The sequence below is a fragment of the Podarcis muralis genome, chromosome 2 (genome assembly GCF_964188315.1).
Source record: "Podarcis muralis chromosome 2, rPodMur119.hap1.1, whole genome shotgun sequence".
Classification (NCBI taxonomy): Eukaryota; Metazoa; Chordata; class Lepidosauria; order Squamata; family Lacertidae; genus Podarcis; species Podarcis muralis.
Genome location: NC_135656.1, coordinates 105,436,381 through 105,452,372, shown reverse-complemented (window position 1 = coordinate 105,452,372; position 15,992 = coordinate 105,436,381). Strand labels below are relative to the sequence as shown.

Genomic DNA, 15,992 nt, shown 5'->3' with positions numbered 1-15,992 from the left:
TGGGGGGAGGAGGGAGGGAATTCTGAGTGCCCATTATCCCCCAGGAACAAAAGCCCCTCTGTCTGTGCCACCTAAACAGCAGCCAGAGCTGGTGTGATGTGAATCGGCGTATGTGAGCTTCGAGGGCAGCGTGCCAAAGTAGCATCAGTGAGCGCGAGTGTCCCGGCCGTCTTGCTTACTTACCTAAAATAAGCATGGAGAGATGGACTTTGGAGCTTAACAAAATGCTGGCTGTTATAATCACAAGAGCCATTGTGCTCAATTGCCTTGGCACGAAGGTTACGCACACGGGCGCCTGTATCTGTACGGACCCCTGTGTTCCAGGTAGAGCAAACCCTGGACAGGGGAACGTCAACCCACAAGGAAATCTAGGTGATCCTTCCGTTCCAACCACTACATTTTGAGAAACGTGGGCAGAAAGGTACCACGAGGATAACATGCAACAGGCTTTACATCCCAGAGAAGGACGATCTGCTCTCCAGACCCACCTTCCAGAGTTTTGGCCCGTTTTGCATAGAATTCCTAAACACTCTTTTAAGAATCTGTGAATGGCATTATCAGATTGAACTAACGTCATACGGTGTGCAGGATCCTGTCTTCCAACTGGCTAGGATCAAAAGGACGGTGGAACTGGTTCTGTGACAACAGGGAGACTTTGAGAAAACTGTGTCTGAAGGACAGTCCTTTGGGCTTCTGCTCAAACTGCAGATCAACTCTTCCAACAAACAGAGCTCCAGCAGCTCTTGTTGCTTTCACCATTGCTGTGGCAGTTTTTAGACGGCAGAAATGGCAGCCTAATAGGTCACTTACTGCTATTTCACAATACAGAATTGGAAGGGATACCAAGGGTCATTTAATGGGGTAACTGTGCCCCTGAAGGACCAGGTGCGCAGCGTGGGAGTCATTTTGGACTCACAGCTGTCCACGGAGGCACAGGTCAAATCTGTATCCAGGGCAGCTGTTTACCAGCTCCATCTGGTACGTAGGCAGAGACCCTATCAGCCTGCTGACTGTCTCGCCAGAGTGGTGCATGCTCTGGTTATCTCCCGCTTGGACTACCGCAATGCACTCTACGTGGGGCTACCTTTGAAGGTGACCCGAAAACTACAACTAATCCAGAATGCGGCAGCTAGACTGGTGACTGGGAGCAGCCGCCGAGACCACATAACACCGGTCTTGAAAGACCTACAATGGCTCCAAGTACGTTTCCGAGCACAGTTCAAAGTGTTGGTGCTGACCTTTAAAGCCCTAAACGGCCTCGGTCCAGTATATCTGAAGGAGCGTCTCCTCCCCCATCGTTCCGCCCGGACACTGAGGTCCAGCTCCGAGGGCCTTCTGGTGGTTCCCTCACTACGAGAGGTCAAGTTACAGGGAACCAGGCAGAGGGCCTTCTCGGTAGTGGCGCCCGCCCTGTGGAACGCCCTCCCATCAGATGTCAAAGCGATAAACAACTACCTGACATTCAGAAGACATCTGAAGGCAGCCCTGTTCAGGGAAGTTTTTAATATGTGACATTTTAGTTTATTTTTCATCTTTGCTGGAAGCCGCCCAGAGTGGCTGGGGAAACCCAGCCAGATGGGCGGGGTACAAATAATAAATTATTATTATTATTATTATTATTATTATTATTATTATTATTATTATTATTATTATTATTATTATTCCAACCCTCTGCAATGCAGGAATCTCAGCTAAAGCGTCCATGACATATTGCATTTTGAACATTTTGCTTCTTCGTCTGATCCGATACAGGGGACATAGAGAAGGGGCAAAACAGCTGCCCCAGAATGATTTTTAGAATGCTTAAGATTCTTGTCCCTTTGCCGGGGAATTAAATCAAAACAAAAGCGACACTGATTTCAAAGTGATATTGGCAGAGATCTCAGAAGACTTGAGTAGTAACATCCCTGTCAATAACTCCCCCCGCCCCGTTTTCAACCACTGTCAAGAAACTGCATTGAAAAGCTTCCAGATTGGAAGATTTAATTTTTCTCCCCCTCCACAAGGTCAAGCAAAACAGCAGCAGCAGCAGCAACAAAGGGAGACTTTGGCCCAGAGGACAGCCTGTTCCTTCCCTCCAGCAGGCCCTGAGAGTCGTGGCCAGTCACACTTCGATAACGCTTGTCCTGCCAGGGAATTGGAGTGTGGTGGTGCAAAGAGCACTCCCAGCGTTGGGATTTCACTGGGGAAAGTATCGCCTGGGGCTCTGCTCTCGCCACCAAGGCAACTTTGACCTTTCACGCCTTCATGGGCAGTCTCCATAACAACGGATTAAGAACTGGCTGGTTTTGCACCCCTCCACCGGCCTAGCGCTGTTGTCTGCTGGGCTCTGATTTTTTTGATTTTGCAGAGTCGGACGACTAGCACCCGCAAACTTCCCTCCTTTCTGGGAATCATCTTGTGCTCGTTGTTACAACTGCTTCCTCCATTGAATTTGCACTTCTTGGCTCTGTTGCTGCACCTTGCTTAGAGATGATCCTTTGACACATAACAGAAGGCCCTGATTATAAGAGATAATTCTTCTCTAGCCCTATGGAATCCTCTTCCAGGTTGTAAACACCCTTTCAGCACCCTTGGGGTATGTACATAGTAGTTGCATCTGTAAACAGCTGTTGCCATGCAGTTTATTTTTCTGATGAGATGAATCTGGTGCCCTCCCGTTATTTCACTGGTTCTGCAAATTTTTATTTTTTAATTTTTTTTTACCGGAGGGTTGGCTGTTTGCAGTGCTGATTGGCTGATGGCTGGCTGTCTATAGTACTAAGTGGCTGGTGGCTGTGAGCCTTCCTTCCTGGAGCAGTTCACGTTTTTACAGAGGAATTGTAAAATTCCTGCAACACGAACACTTGTGCATTTATCCTTTAATTCAGGCATAGGCAAACTCAGCCCTCCAGATGTTTTTTGGGACTACAACTCCCATCATCCCTAGCTAACAGGACCAGTGGTCAGGGATGATGGGAGTTGTAGTCCCAAAACATCTGGAGGGCTGAGTTTGCCTTTGCCTGCTTGCTTTAAACACCTTAAAAAACAACAGCACCCTTTTTTTGTGTGAAACTGCTCTAGAGAAGGGGGTTGAGCAACTAAATGACCCTTATAGTCCCTTCCAACTTTCTACACCCTAGTGGTCCCAGGCCCTAAGGAAGTTAGATTGGCTTCAACCAGAGCCAGGGCCTTTTCAACTCTGGCTCCGGCTTGGTGGAACGCTCTGCCTCATGAGACCAGGGCCCTGCAGGATCTGATTTCTTTCCGCAGGGCCTGTAAAACAGAGTTGTTCCGCCTGGCCTTTGGCTTGGAGCCAATTTGATTCCCTCCCTCCCTCTCTTTCTTTTTTCTTTTCCTTCTCCTCCTGCAATGAGGCTACATTTTAATATTTTAATGTTCCATTATTTTAATGTTGTATTTTATTTTTGTTTTTAAGTTGTAATCATTCTTCTTGTTTTTATTATTGCTTGTAAGCCGCTCTGAGCTCGACCTTGGCTGGGGAGGGCGGGGTATAAATAAAAAATTATTATTATTATTATTATTATTATTATTATTATTATTATTATTATTACAATTCTATGACTCTAGACCCACAACTGTTGATGAGTTCACACTGTGTACATTGTGCAACCCAGTAGCCAGCTGATCAGTGCTGGGCAAGGAAGCCCTGCTAGAAGCACCATAGAACCAGCTTCCTTCAATCTCAGTACTGAAGGAGGATAACTATGTCCATCATAAACATTGTGAATGTATTTCCACAGTGCGGCGGATAGGGGCGTCCTCATATTACATAATAGACCACACCGCTTGCCTGCTTGAGGTCCCATCTTCAGTCCCCAGTATCTTCATTGCAATAGATATTGGGTAGCAGAGCTGGATGAAACTTTGGAGAACCACAACCAATCAGAGGAGGTAATACAGTGGTATCTTGGTTCTCAAACATAATCCGTTCCAGAGGACCGTTCAACTTCTGAAACGTTGGAAAACCAAGACACGAAGGGCTGGCTGTAAGTTCAGTTGGAAAAATTGAAAGACACGCAGCGAAAGTTGTTCGAATTCCAAGGCACATTTCAAAACGGAAGCAATTACTTCCAGGTTTTTGGCGTTGAAAAACCGAAACTTTCAGCTTCCAACATGCTCAAAAACTGAGGTAGCACTGTACTGGGCCAAGCCGGGGTGTCTGCGTGTGTGTGTTCTGTTTCAGTCCGCAGGTCACATTTCTTCTGGACAACCTTCCGACAGCCACTTTGCAGAGGTGGGCAGGGCCAGGGGCAAAACTAGGCAGAGGAACAAATGTAAATTTTAGCTTTTGTAGAGTAGGCTATTTTCTACATACCTGCTCCTCCACCCACTCTACCCTGTATTCAGGTAAACAAGGGCCATTCATTAGAATTCAAGGATGCATTCTTCCAGCCAGACCAGAACACCTGGGGCACCAGTGAGGGGGGTGGGCTGAGGAAAGTTCCCAGGGCCAGTCATCTAATCCAGAGGTCAGCAGACTTTTTCAGCAGGGGGCCGGTCCACTGTCCTTCAGACCTTGGGGGGGGGTGCGCAGACTATATTTTTAAAAAAATTAATGAACGAATTCATATGCCCCACAAATAATCCAGAGATGCATTTTAAATAAACATACACATTCTACTCATGTAAAAACACCAGGCAGGCCCCATAAATAACCCAGAGATGCATTTTAAATAATAGGACGCGTTCTACTGATGTAAAAACACACTGATTCCTGGACTGTCCGCGGGCCGGATTGAGAAGGCGATTGGGCTTGATGCAGCCCCTGGGCCTTAGTTTGCCTACCCATGATCTAATCCAGGCATGTCCAAAGTCCGTTTCAGGGGCCTAATCTGGCCCGACTGTTGTTTAGTCCAGCCCCTGTGGCAGTTTATTTTCTGGGGTAAAATCCTAAAAAAACCTCAACAACTTCAACCCGAAAATATCTCAACAACTCCGGGGTAAAATTATAAAAAGCTCAAGAACTTCAATCCTAAAAAAAAAAGGTTAACAACTTTGGTCGGCCCTCACGGCCCTTCATTTCATCAAATCTGGCCCTCTTTGAAAAAAGTTTGGACACCTTCTAATCCAACCTCCTGCAATGCAGGAATCTTTGCCCTATGTGGGGCTTGAACCCACCACCCTGAAATTAAAAGTCTCGTGCTCTACCATCTGAGCTATCCCAACAATCAGAGAAAGTCCTGGATGGCTTCAGTCAGACCTTGGGGGCTCTGTGTTCACAGGGGAGTTTCCTATGAACAGAAGCAGTTCGCTGGGTGAAGTCAGTGTCCTAACTTCCTGGCAGGTGGGTTGCTTCTGTTTTCCAGTAGCAGGCAGGGCAAGGAGGTTAGTGCAGTGCAAATGCACCAGCAGGGGAGCGTTTGCACCACACCAGCCTCCCTGCTATCTTGCCCCTCCCAGCACATGACTGCAACCCACCTGCCAGTTGGCTGCTATGAGAAGCAGGATTCTGAATTAGATGAACTTTTAATTTGATACAGCAGGGCTTTTTTATGTCCTTATGAAAAGGTGTAGGCAACATGTAATACAGTTTTTTAAACTGGAGAGGGAATTATCAGATCATTCCAATGTTTCAGATACGAGGAGCTCCTTTCCCTTCTACGTTGCCAGCCGAAGCAAATGGATAATTATGCAAATACATGCAACTTGCATTATTCAGCTTTTTTAAATGAAGAATTTGGATTCCCTTGATGTAGGATGAGGATTTTCTTTTGCACAAAGCTTTTGCGGGGAAAGTGACATTTGCCCACCAACTCTAATTTCAGCAGAAGATATGCTAACGAGGTTAATAACATACAAATTTGTTTCAGCTCTTGTTTCTAAGACTCTGTGCTGGTTTAATACTGGGCATGCATAGATGAAGAGTTGGGAATCAGTGGAAGAACTAAGCTGATCTTGGCTTTCGTGGGGGCAAATATGACTGATTTGGTTTGACAATTATTCTCTCCCACTTAATCTGTTGATTATGTTGCTCAGATATCTGCGGACGTGGTTCGATTACGAACATGATGATATTTTTTTGGAATTTAAATAACTGCAGCAAAAAACGGCAATTGTGTTGGAACCGTATGGTCATAATCCTCCAGCATTGAAAAAAAATGGGTTTGGGGGACATGGAGTGTAGTCTTAATGGCGAAACTGACTGAATAAGGCCACATGAGAGCTTTTATTTATTACATCCATATCCTGCCTTTCCTCTAAGGATCTCAAGACAGATTACGCGATCACCCATTTCCCCAATCCGCCTACCTTTATTAGGAGATGGCAGATAGTCATATACCAAAATTTCCTGATCTCCTTTGTTTGCTTACAAGAATGCAGAATATAATTTAGATATATGTGAGACCTTTCTAGTGCTATAACCTCTTTATACTATGTGGACTTTCTTTATAATGAAAGAGTAAGGGAAAGAGTTGGTAACGGCTAGTCTTTTTGAGGGGACGCGGGTGGCGCTGTGGGTAAAAGCCTCAGCGCCTAGGGCTTGCCGATTGAAAGGTCGGTGGTTCGAATCCCCGCAGTGGGGTGCGCTCCCACTGCTCGGTCCCAGCGCCTGCCAACCTAGCAGTTCGAAAGCACCCCCGGGTGCAAGTAGATAAATAGGGACCGCTTACCAGCGGGAAGGTAAACGGCGTTCCGTGTGCTGCGCTGGCTTGCCAGATGCAGCTTGTCACACTGGCCACGTGACCTGGAAGTGTCTCCGGACAGCGCTGGCCCCCGGCCTCTTGAGTGAGATGGGCGCACAACCCCAGAGTCTGTCAAGACTGGCCCGTACGGGCAGGGGTACCTTTACCTTTACCTTAGTCTTTTTGAGATGAATTAACCACACTTTCTCTTGTGTCTCCCCCTCAACCTTGTCTCTCTTGTAGAATGAGTATGATGCCTCTGGGGGCACTCCTTCTTCCTGCTCTGTGTTTCCTGGGTGCAGTAATTCCGCCGGGACTCCAGTATGCCACCTTTTCGCACAACGCCACCAAATTCCTCCATCTGATCATGGATCCCAACTCGGGGACTCTCTACCTGGGGGCTACAAACTTCCTCTTCCAGCTGACGTCGGGCCTGGCGCTGGAGGAAGCCGTCTCTACCGGGCCCTCTTTGGACAGCAAGGATTGCCTCCCGCCCGTCACCAGGCAGGAATGCCCCCAAGCGCAGGAGACGGACAACTACAACAAGCTCTTGCTGGTCAACTCGCCCAAGGAGGAGCTCATCGTTTGCGGCAGCGTGTGGCAGGGCATCTGCGAGAAGAGGAGACTCGGCTTCATCGACCGCGTCCTCTTCCAGCCCCAGACGCCGGGGGACACCCAGTACGTGGCAGCCAACGACCCCAACATCTCCACTGTGGGGCTGATCGGATACGCCAAAGACAACATGCCGCTGCTCTTCGTGGGCCGGGGCTACACCAGCCGGGGGGTCGGGGGCAGCATCCCCCCCATTACCACTCGCAATCTCGGGACCCACCCTGAGCAAGACCCGCACTCCATCTTCTCCTACGAGGAAACGGCCAAGCTGGCTGTGGGCCGCCTCTCGGAATACAACCACCACTTTGTCAAGTCGTTCACGCACGGCTCCAGCGTCTACTTCCTGTTCTACCGGCGGGACCTCAAGTCGCACTCGCGCGAGTACCGCACCTACATTTCCCGCATCTGCCTGGACGACGCGCACTATTACTCCTACGTGGAGCTGCCCTTGCTCTGCCGGAGTAAAGGGAAGACGTACAGCCACCTCCAGGCCGCCTACGTCTCCCAGCCGGGCGGAGAAGGCGGCGTCGGCGGCGCAGGCCGGGGAGACGTACTTTTTGTTGCCTTCTCCGCCTGGCAGGCTTCTTCCGGGAAGCTGAGCGAGGAATCTGCGCTCTGCATTTACACGATGGACGAGGTGGACCGCCTCGCCACGCGGACCAGGGACCTTTGCTACACCAAGGACGGGAAATCGGAGGAAGGTGTCGAGGTGGCTTATATAGAGTACGACGTCAGCTCCAACTGTGTCCAGCTGTCGGCGGTAAGTGTGTGTGTGTGTGTGTGTGTCCTGCGATGTGCATGTGGGAACCCACACCTTGAAGGGGGCAAGATGGCGTTCATTGTGCCAGGATGTTTTATAGGCAGGAGGTAAAGCGCTGTGGTCTAAACCACTGGACCTCTTGGGCTTGCCGATCAGAAGGTCAGCGGTTTGAATCCCCGCGACGGGGTCAGTGCCCATCGCTCTGTCCCAGCTCCTGCCAACCTAGCAGTTCGAAAGCATGCCAGTGCGAGTAGATAAATAGGTACCGCTGTAGTGGGAAGGTAAACGTTTAGTCCTGCTGGCCACATGACCCGGAAAGCTGTCTGTGGACAAACACCGGAAAGCGAGATGAGCGGCACAACCCCAGAGTCGCCTTTGACTGGATTTAATCGTCCAGCGCTCCTTTACTTTTTTTTTTTTAACCTATAGGCAGAAGGAACTCAACTTTGCGAGTTCCACAGATCAGAGGTAGGTAGAAGATGGGTGGGTGCCTTTTCTGGTTGATTTCTGCACGATTTGAACTATTTCAGCACAAGTTTCTAAATCCCAATTGTTAAAAAAGACAACTTTCCTTCCCCCTGTGAAATTCCCTCTGTGGGTGGGGGTGGGTGGGTATGTAACTAGGAATGGACTTCTTTGTGAAAAGAGTGCAGGAGCCATTCAACATGGGATGGACATTTCTGATGGAATGATCCCCCATCTCCTTCCCCCTGCATTCTGTTCTGGGGGTTCTCAAACACTGGCAGGAAACTCCATTGTGCAGGTGGAAGTTCTTGTGCAGGGCTTCTGCTGATGTGGGGCTCACCCTATGGGTTGTAGCCAAGTGAGTTCTACTCAAGAGTAGACCCATTAATGAAACCTAAGTTAGTAATGCCTGTTAACTTCAGTGGGCCTCCTCTATCATTAGCTACAACAACCCTATGAGCTGTGTTCAGTCATGGTTTGTTGTTGTTTAGTCGTTAAGTCGTGTCCGACTCTTCATGACCCCATGGATCAGAGCACGCCAGGCACTCCTGTCTTCCACTGCCTCCTGCAGTTTGGTCAAACTCATGCTGGTAGCTTCGAGAACACTGTCCAACCATCTCGTCCTCTGTCGTCCCCTTCTCCTTGTGCCCTCCATCTTTCCCAGCATCAGTGTCTTCTCCAAGGAGTCTTCTCTTCTCATGAGGTGGCCAAAGTACTGGAGCCTCAGCTTCACGATCTGTCCTTCCAGTGAGCACTCAGGGCTAATTTCCTTAAGAATGGATGCGTTTGATCTTCTTGCAGTCCATGGGACTCTCAAGAGTCTCCTCCAGCACCATAATTCAAAAGCATCAATTCTTCGGCGATCAGCCTTCTTTATGGTCCAGCTCTCACTTCCATACATCACTACTGGGAAAACCATGGCTTTAACTATGCGGACCTTTGTTGGCAAGGTGATGTTCATTCATGGTACTCAGTACAAATTCCTGGGCTCCACAGCCTTAGATTCTTCTGCGTGTGTCTTCTTTATTTTTGCACCAGCCTCTGTCTGATGGATCTTGGGGTTCTAGTGAAAACAAAAAACAAAACCCTAAGTCGATCTTGCGAGCCTGAAGTCTGCCCACCCCTGCCATCGACCACTTTCCAAGAAAGTAAAAAATTGTTAACTCATCGGCCACGTACAGAGGAAAGGTTGCCGATTAACATTTTCAGTTGACTCAGGTAGATATTAGCCTCACTTCAACACCTCTTTGCATCTCGGAGAAATATGATGAAGTATGAAAGTAGTAATACTTGAAATGCATATAACAATTAAGTGCGTTATATAATGAGCACTGCAGGAATCAAAATCTCTGCAGGAGCTGTTGTCTTTTGTACTCCGGCATTGAATTTCAAATTACACCTGGTTGTTTAGAATTCTATAAACAATGATTTATAATTCAGAAATAATAACTCCAGGGCAAGTCTTTCGAATATATGTTTGTACTGTTTTCCTCTTAGAAAAAAGATGGAGACGTCGGAGAGGGAGTGGTCAGGGAGGCAGATTTAATCACCCATAGCTGAAAAGCTCTTTTTGCTTGCAATTATTGTGTATCTGGGACGCGGGTGGCGCTGTGGGTAAAAGCCTCAGCGCCTAGGGCTTGCCGATCAAAAGGTCAGCGGTTTGAATCCCCACGGCGGGGTGCGCTCCCGTTGTTCGGTCCCAGCGCCTGCCAACCTAGCAGTTCGAAAGCACCCCCGGGTGCAAGTAGATAAATAGGGACCGCTTTCTAGCGGGAAGGTAAACGGCGTTTCCGTGTGCAGCTCTGGCTCGTCAGATGCAGCTTTGTCACGCTGGCCACGTGACCCGGAAGTGTCTGCGGACAGCGCTGGCCCTCGGCCTCTTGAGTGAGATGGGCGCACAACCCCAGAGTCTGTCAAGACTGGCCTGTACGGGCAGGGGTACCTTTACCTTTACCTTTATTGTGTATCTGAAGAAGTGTCCATGCACACGAAAGCTCATACCAATAACAAACTTAGTTGGTCTCTAAGGTGCTACTGGAAGGATCTTTTTTTATTTAGTTTAGCCTTAAACCTAGTCACATCAAACCTATATTACGGTCGCCACAATGGAATGTCTAAGTGCCAGTTGTTGTTGGTGGATACTTTCATTTCTATACAGCTTTATATTTTAAAGAAAAAACTCTCAAAACCGTTTACAGCACATTAAAACATCAAATAAAATAATCCAGAACAAAAATTCAAGCTTCAAGGAAAATATTTCAGATCCTTCTCTAGGTGACATTTTGCTTTCCCCATGTATATTTCCCTGCTTAATTTATATAGCAGCCCCATAACAGAAGTACTCTAGGAAGCCGGTGTGGTGTAGTGGTCAGAGTGTCGGACTAGGACTTGGGAGATCCGGGTTCAAATCTCCACTCAGTCAGTCCCCACTGGGTGAACTTGGGCCAGTCACAGCCTCTGAACCTTACCTCATTGGGTCATTGTAGCGATTAACTGGAGGAGGAAGGTGAACCATGCACTCCTAAGTTCGGATATACGTAAATGCAATAAATGAGCACTTCTGTTTACCTGCTTAAGAAAGCTGGAGAGCCCAGCCAGATAATAATAATTTATTATTTATACCCCGCCCATCTGGCTGGATTTCCCCAGCCACTCTGGGCAGCTTCCAACAGAATATTAAAATACAGTAAAGCATCAAACATTAAAAGCTTCCCTAAACAGGGCTGCCTTCAGATGTCTTCTAAAAGTCTGGTGGTTGTTTTTCTCTTTGACAACTGGTGGGAGGGCGTTCCACAGGGCGGGTGCCACTACCAGGAAGGCCCTCTGCATGCCTTCCTCTTAGCACGTTTCTCCCTTGCGTGCTGAGTTCGAGTGTCTTCAAAGCCCATGACACCTTTGGTAAAGGCTGTTCTCCAACTGATGTGCTTGCAGGCAAGTGTTTCCCAATTGTTGGTGTTGATACTACATTTTTTAAAATTTGCCTTGAGACAACCTTTAAACCTCTTTGGCTGACCACCAGCATTACACTTTCCATTTTAAAGTTTGGAATAGAGTAGTTGCTTTGGAAGGCGATAGGACTGCTTAGAAGTTTGGCTTATAATAGTTGTCCCCTGGGGTTGTCAATTGATGGGGCCTGTGGGTGGGATGGGGACGGGGACAGTGGCGTAGCGTGGGTTGTCAGCACCCGGGGCAAGGCAAGTAATTTGCGCCCCCTAACCTGTGGATTTGCGCCCCCTAACCGGTGGATTTGCGCCCCCTAATCTGTGGATTTGCCCTAACCCCAGATGTTGCGCCCGGTGCGGCCGGCCCCCCCTGCACCCCCCACGCTACGCCACTGGACAGGGACACATGAGCCTGGCGCTGTGTCTGTTTCAGCGCAACACCCACACTCATGACTCCTCTGGCCCATTAAAAACTTAACCAATCTATTTGTGGCTCTTACTCTTTAAGGGGACACAAGCCTCTCTTTGTTGTTGTGGAGCTGCTCTTGTGACTCAGACAGCAGCTTTGGAATGCAGAGTTACCAGCCAACACCTGGTGAAAGGGACAGAGATAAGGGCACCGAGATAAGCCCAGTCACCTGCTAATTGCTTCAGATCAAAGAGGCGTTAAAAGCCTGGCTCCAGGGGCCAATTCGAAAGCTGGCAAGCCTTATATCCCTTGTTTTCAAGAGCCTTGTAATCTCTTTCCGCTGCCCAGAGGCATAGTTAGGCACCCTTGTAAAGGGAAGGAAGTAAAAAAATACTTAGAGAGATAGTATGCCTGTTGACCTTGGGCATTGCTGTAAGGGACCCCCCCCCCAAAAAAAAAAACCCGGGGAAGTTTTAATTTGCATAGGAAGATTGGTAACAAGAACTACAAAATCTTGGGCCAGCTCTGTCTGGAGGGCAACTGGAGAGAGAAAGCCTCTGTCTGTACTTTGTGGTTTCCATTGCAAAGGGGGCACAGAATGTATTTTCATGGGAGACTTGTAGATCATCTACTGGGGGGAAATAAAACGGGAAGTTTGTCCTGAATGGCAGCCCTGTAAAAGTGAGGAGCTTTTCAGCATGGCTTGTTTTCTCAGGGTTTTGGGGGGGGGGGTGTTAATAAGGCTGCTGCCACACTGGAGAGCCAGTGTGGTGTAGTGGTTAAGAGTGGTGGACTCGTAATCTGGTGAACCGGGTTCGTGTCTCCGCTCCTCCACATGCAGCTGCTGGGTGACCTTGGGCCAGTCACACTTCTCTGAAGTCTCTCAGCCCCACTCACCTCACAGAGTGTTTGTTGTGGGGGAGGAAGGGAAAGGAGAATGTGAGCCCCTTGGAGACTCCTTCGGGTAGTGATAAAGCGGGATATCAAATCCAAATCCAATTTAGGAGGTTTGGTATAGGGCAGCTTCCTTTGAATCGGACCCCAAAAGAGAGAGAATGCAGAAGTGCAATACAGTGGTACCTCGGGTTACATACGCTTCAGGTTACAGACTCCGCTAACCCAGAAATAGTACCTCGGGTTAAGAACTTTGCTTCAGGATGAGAACAGAAATCGTGCTCCGGTGGCGCGGCAGCAGCAGGAGGCCCCATTAGCTAACGTGGTACCTCAGGTTAAGAACAGTTTCAGGTTAAGTACAGACCTCCGGAACGAATTAAGTACTTAACCTGAGGTACCACTGTATGCTTGTGACAGTCTAGCAGCCTTATTCAGAACCAGCGGCAGCTTCCAAACCATCTTCAGAATGAGCGTAAGCACAGAAGAGGAGCCTCCTGGTCCATCGGGTGCAGCCTCCCATCCTCAGAGCAGCCAACCAGATGCCTATGGGCAGCCTGTAAAAAAGGCCAGGGAACAGCAGCGCTTTCCGCTCCTGAGGTTTCCAGCAACTGGTATTCAGAAGCATTATGGCATCTTGACAGTGGAGGCAGAACAGATCCACGAGGGTTAGTAGCCACTGATACAGCCTGATCCTCCAAGGATTTTTGTCTAATCCTCCTTTAATGCCGTCCAAGTTGGTGGCCATCCCTGCTCCTTGTGGGAGTGAATTCCACAATTCAAATATACGCCGTGTGAAGAAGTACAGTGATACCTCGGGTTAAGTACTTAATTCGTTCCGGAGGTCCGTTCTTAACCTGAAACTGTTTTTAACCTGAAGCACCACTTTAGCTAATGGGGCCTCCTGCTGCTGCCGCACCGCTGGAGCACGATTTCTGTTCTCATCCTGAAGCAAAGTTCTTAAACCGAGGTACTATTTCTGGGTTAGCGGAGTCCGTAACCTGAAGCGTATGTAACCTGAAGCGTATGTAACCTGAAGTGTATGTAACCCGAAGGGTATGTAACCTGAGGTACCACTGTACTAATGTTTCCATGACTTTCAGCGTCCTCACAAGAACCACATAAAACAGGCGCCTTTCGAAGAACATGGAAATGTTCCTGAAAGTCTACCCTGTCCGTTTAGCTCAGGCCAAAGTCCCGATTTGTCCTATGCAACCTGTTGGCTGGGATCTTCTTCAGCTTTTTAATTTTACTCATTTTCCTGGCCCCACAGACAAATTCAAAGCAGGTTTGTAGTAGCAACACAGTTGGTCCCATTTAAAGCATATTCAGACCTCCAAGTTGCCTACGTGAACTGTCATTGCCCAGTTCCCTCCTCTCAAAATGGAAAAAAAAGAGACAAACCAGCAGATAATCCAAACACCCCTTTTTCTTAGCTTTCCCTTCTGTGTGACCCTTGGACCTTCCTTAGCAGAAGCACAAACTCCTCATTTTTTTTGCAAACAGCTTAAATGTGCAACATGCCAGACTGGGAGGAGGGAGGGGGGAGGTGAATGCCATTATAAATGGAATTTAATATCAAAATAAATAGCCGAGCAAGGAGGGGAAGAAGGCCTCTGGGACTGGAGGGCAAACCACAAATCTCCAGAGTTTTCTGGCTCTGCGTTCTGTGGCTCCAGCTGCATAGTTTAGAACGCAAAGGTGGCATGTGTGGAACACAGACCTTGTTTAATGGTGTGTTTATCCTGTGGCGTGTGAACGTCAACCTTGGCCATTCAGCCCTGGGAAGGGGCTTGCCATTAAAAAGCTCGTATCGGGCTGCGCATGTTTTGTTGTGCCAGTTCCCAAAATGAAATGCTTGCTGGTTTCCCCATACACATACCTCTCCGGACCGGAGGCAGTTTGAGCTTGGCTGGTTTCTCGCAGTGGCCCGTTCTGCTTGCATTCTTCTGAGGCGTATAATGCTAATTCTGTGCTCGCTTTGCAAGCGAGCCTCTCCTCCCGCACAGGTTAGCTCTGGAAACCGGCTCCCCAGCGAATTCCGCAAGCTCGCTTTTGAGTCTATTTTCGACATGCGGGGAGGGCCAGAAAATCCAGACACTAGACAGAAAGTTCAACTTGGTCCCTTCCACTGGAAATCGTTTGGCTTGGCTCACTGTGCAGGGTTGTGGTTCTGCAAACAGATGTGTGTGTGTAATTTGGGCGACGGGGAATCCTTAATGATGCCTGTACGATACTTTTAAGCATCATTTTTTAAAAAAGAAAAAGAAAAAGCATGCATAGCTTTAAAAATCTTTCTGGAACCTGGGAACGGCTGCACTGCTTGTCCTTACTTCTCCAGCAGTGGTGGGGGCTTCCGGGGCAGCACCCCTTGGATTCTGCTGCCCAAGGCAGCTTCCTCAGTCTGCCTCATGGATGGATCGGCCCTGGATACGTGTTTGGGGAGTGGAGAGAAGTTTAACCCTGTCCTCCCTGTGCTGCTTTCTGCCGAAATGTTGTCTCTGCAGCTGTTATTTGCCCCCCCCCCCCCCAATTCTCTGTGTTTGCAGCAAACAGCACCTCCAGGAGGGAGAGTTTAAAAGGAATAATTTGCATGGCAATTTCCGCAAGCACTAAGTGAAGTGAAACACACACATCAAAAGTCACACCTGCCTGAACGTTGCAGTGCAGTTCTCCAACCAGTGTTTGCATAAAAATGCATAGCTTAATGAAGTGTGCACAAAAACGAAGATACTACATTGGTTTGCGGTTTTTTAATTATCGTATTAAGGAAAAAATGTGTTCAACTGCATATAAAATTGTGTTCATTAGGAGAAATTTGCACCCAAATGCTGATGAAGTTTCATGAGGATTCTTTGTAGAAAACTGTTGTTTGGGGGGGGGGCAAATTGCTGCAAAATGTGGAGGAGTGAATTTAGGATTGGAAAGAGAAATTGACTGAGAGTCCAAATTGACAGATGTGCCCGTTCTTAATCTGGAGGTCCACAGCTTGAAAACTGGTCTCCCTTATGTGCAAATGATTGGCAATTAGGCAGGCGTGTCCTGTTCTAAAGGTGGCCGAATGGGAGAAGAGCACAGCAAGGGTTGGGTTGGAAGGAGTTGCAAAACGTTTCCCCAAATAGTATTGTTAGCATTAAAGGGTATATTAGTACAGTGTAAAGTTGTTGGGGGGAGGGACTGCAGCTCAGTGACTCGTAGTTTTGCAAGCAGAAGGTTGCAGGTTCAATTCCTGGCATCTCTCTCCCCCCCCCCCCCCCGCCACCCTTTTTAAAAGGTTTTTTTAGCAA

The 15,992-nt window shown here is 48.2% G+C and overlaps 1 protein-coding gene and 1 long non-coding RNA gene across 3 annotated transcripts in view; one reads left to right on the top strand and one right to left on the bottom strand.

Annotated features, from left to right (window-relative positions):
• The window catches only part of PLXNB1 (plexin B1), a 138,800-nt gene that overhangs the window by 54,221 nt on the left and 68,587 nt on the right, over positions 1-15,992 (top strand). For both annotated transcript variants that reach the window (XM_028719730.2, XM_077920185.1), the window contains exon 4: positions 6,870-7,998. In XM_028719730.2, coding sequence (XP_028575563.2) covers positions 6,871-7,998 — 1,128 coding nt within the window. In that variant the 5' untranslated portion in view covers position 6,870. The remainder of the gene's footprint in view (positions 1-6,869; positions 7,999-15,992) is intronic.
• LOC144325885 (uncharacterized) lies at positions 3,713-14,821 on the bottom strand. Its single transcript, XR_013391048.1, has 2 exons — positions 14,588-14,821; positions 3,713-4,259 (listed from the first exon to the last, which is right to left on the bottom strand). It is a non-coding gene; the product is annotated as an uncharacterized LOC144325885 (long non-coding RNA).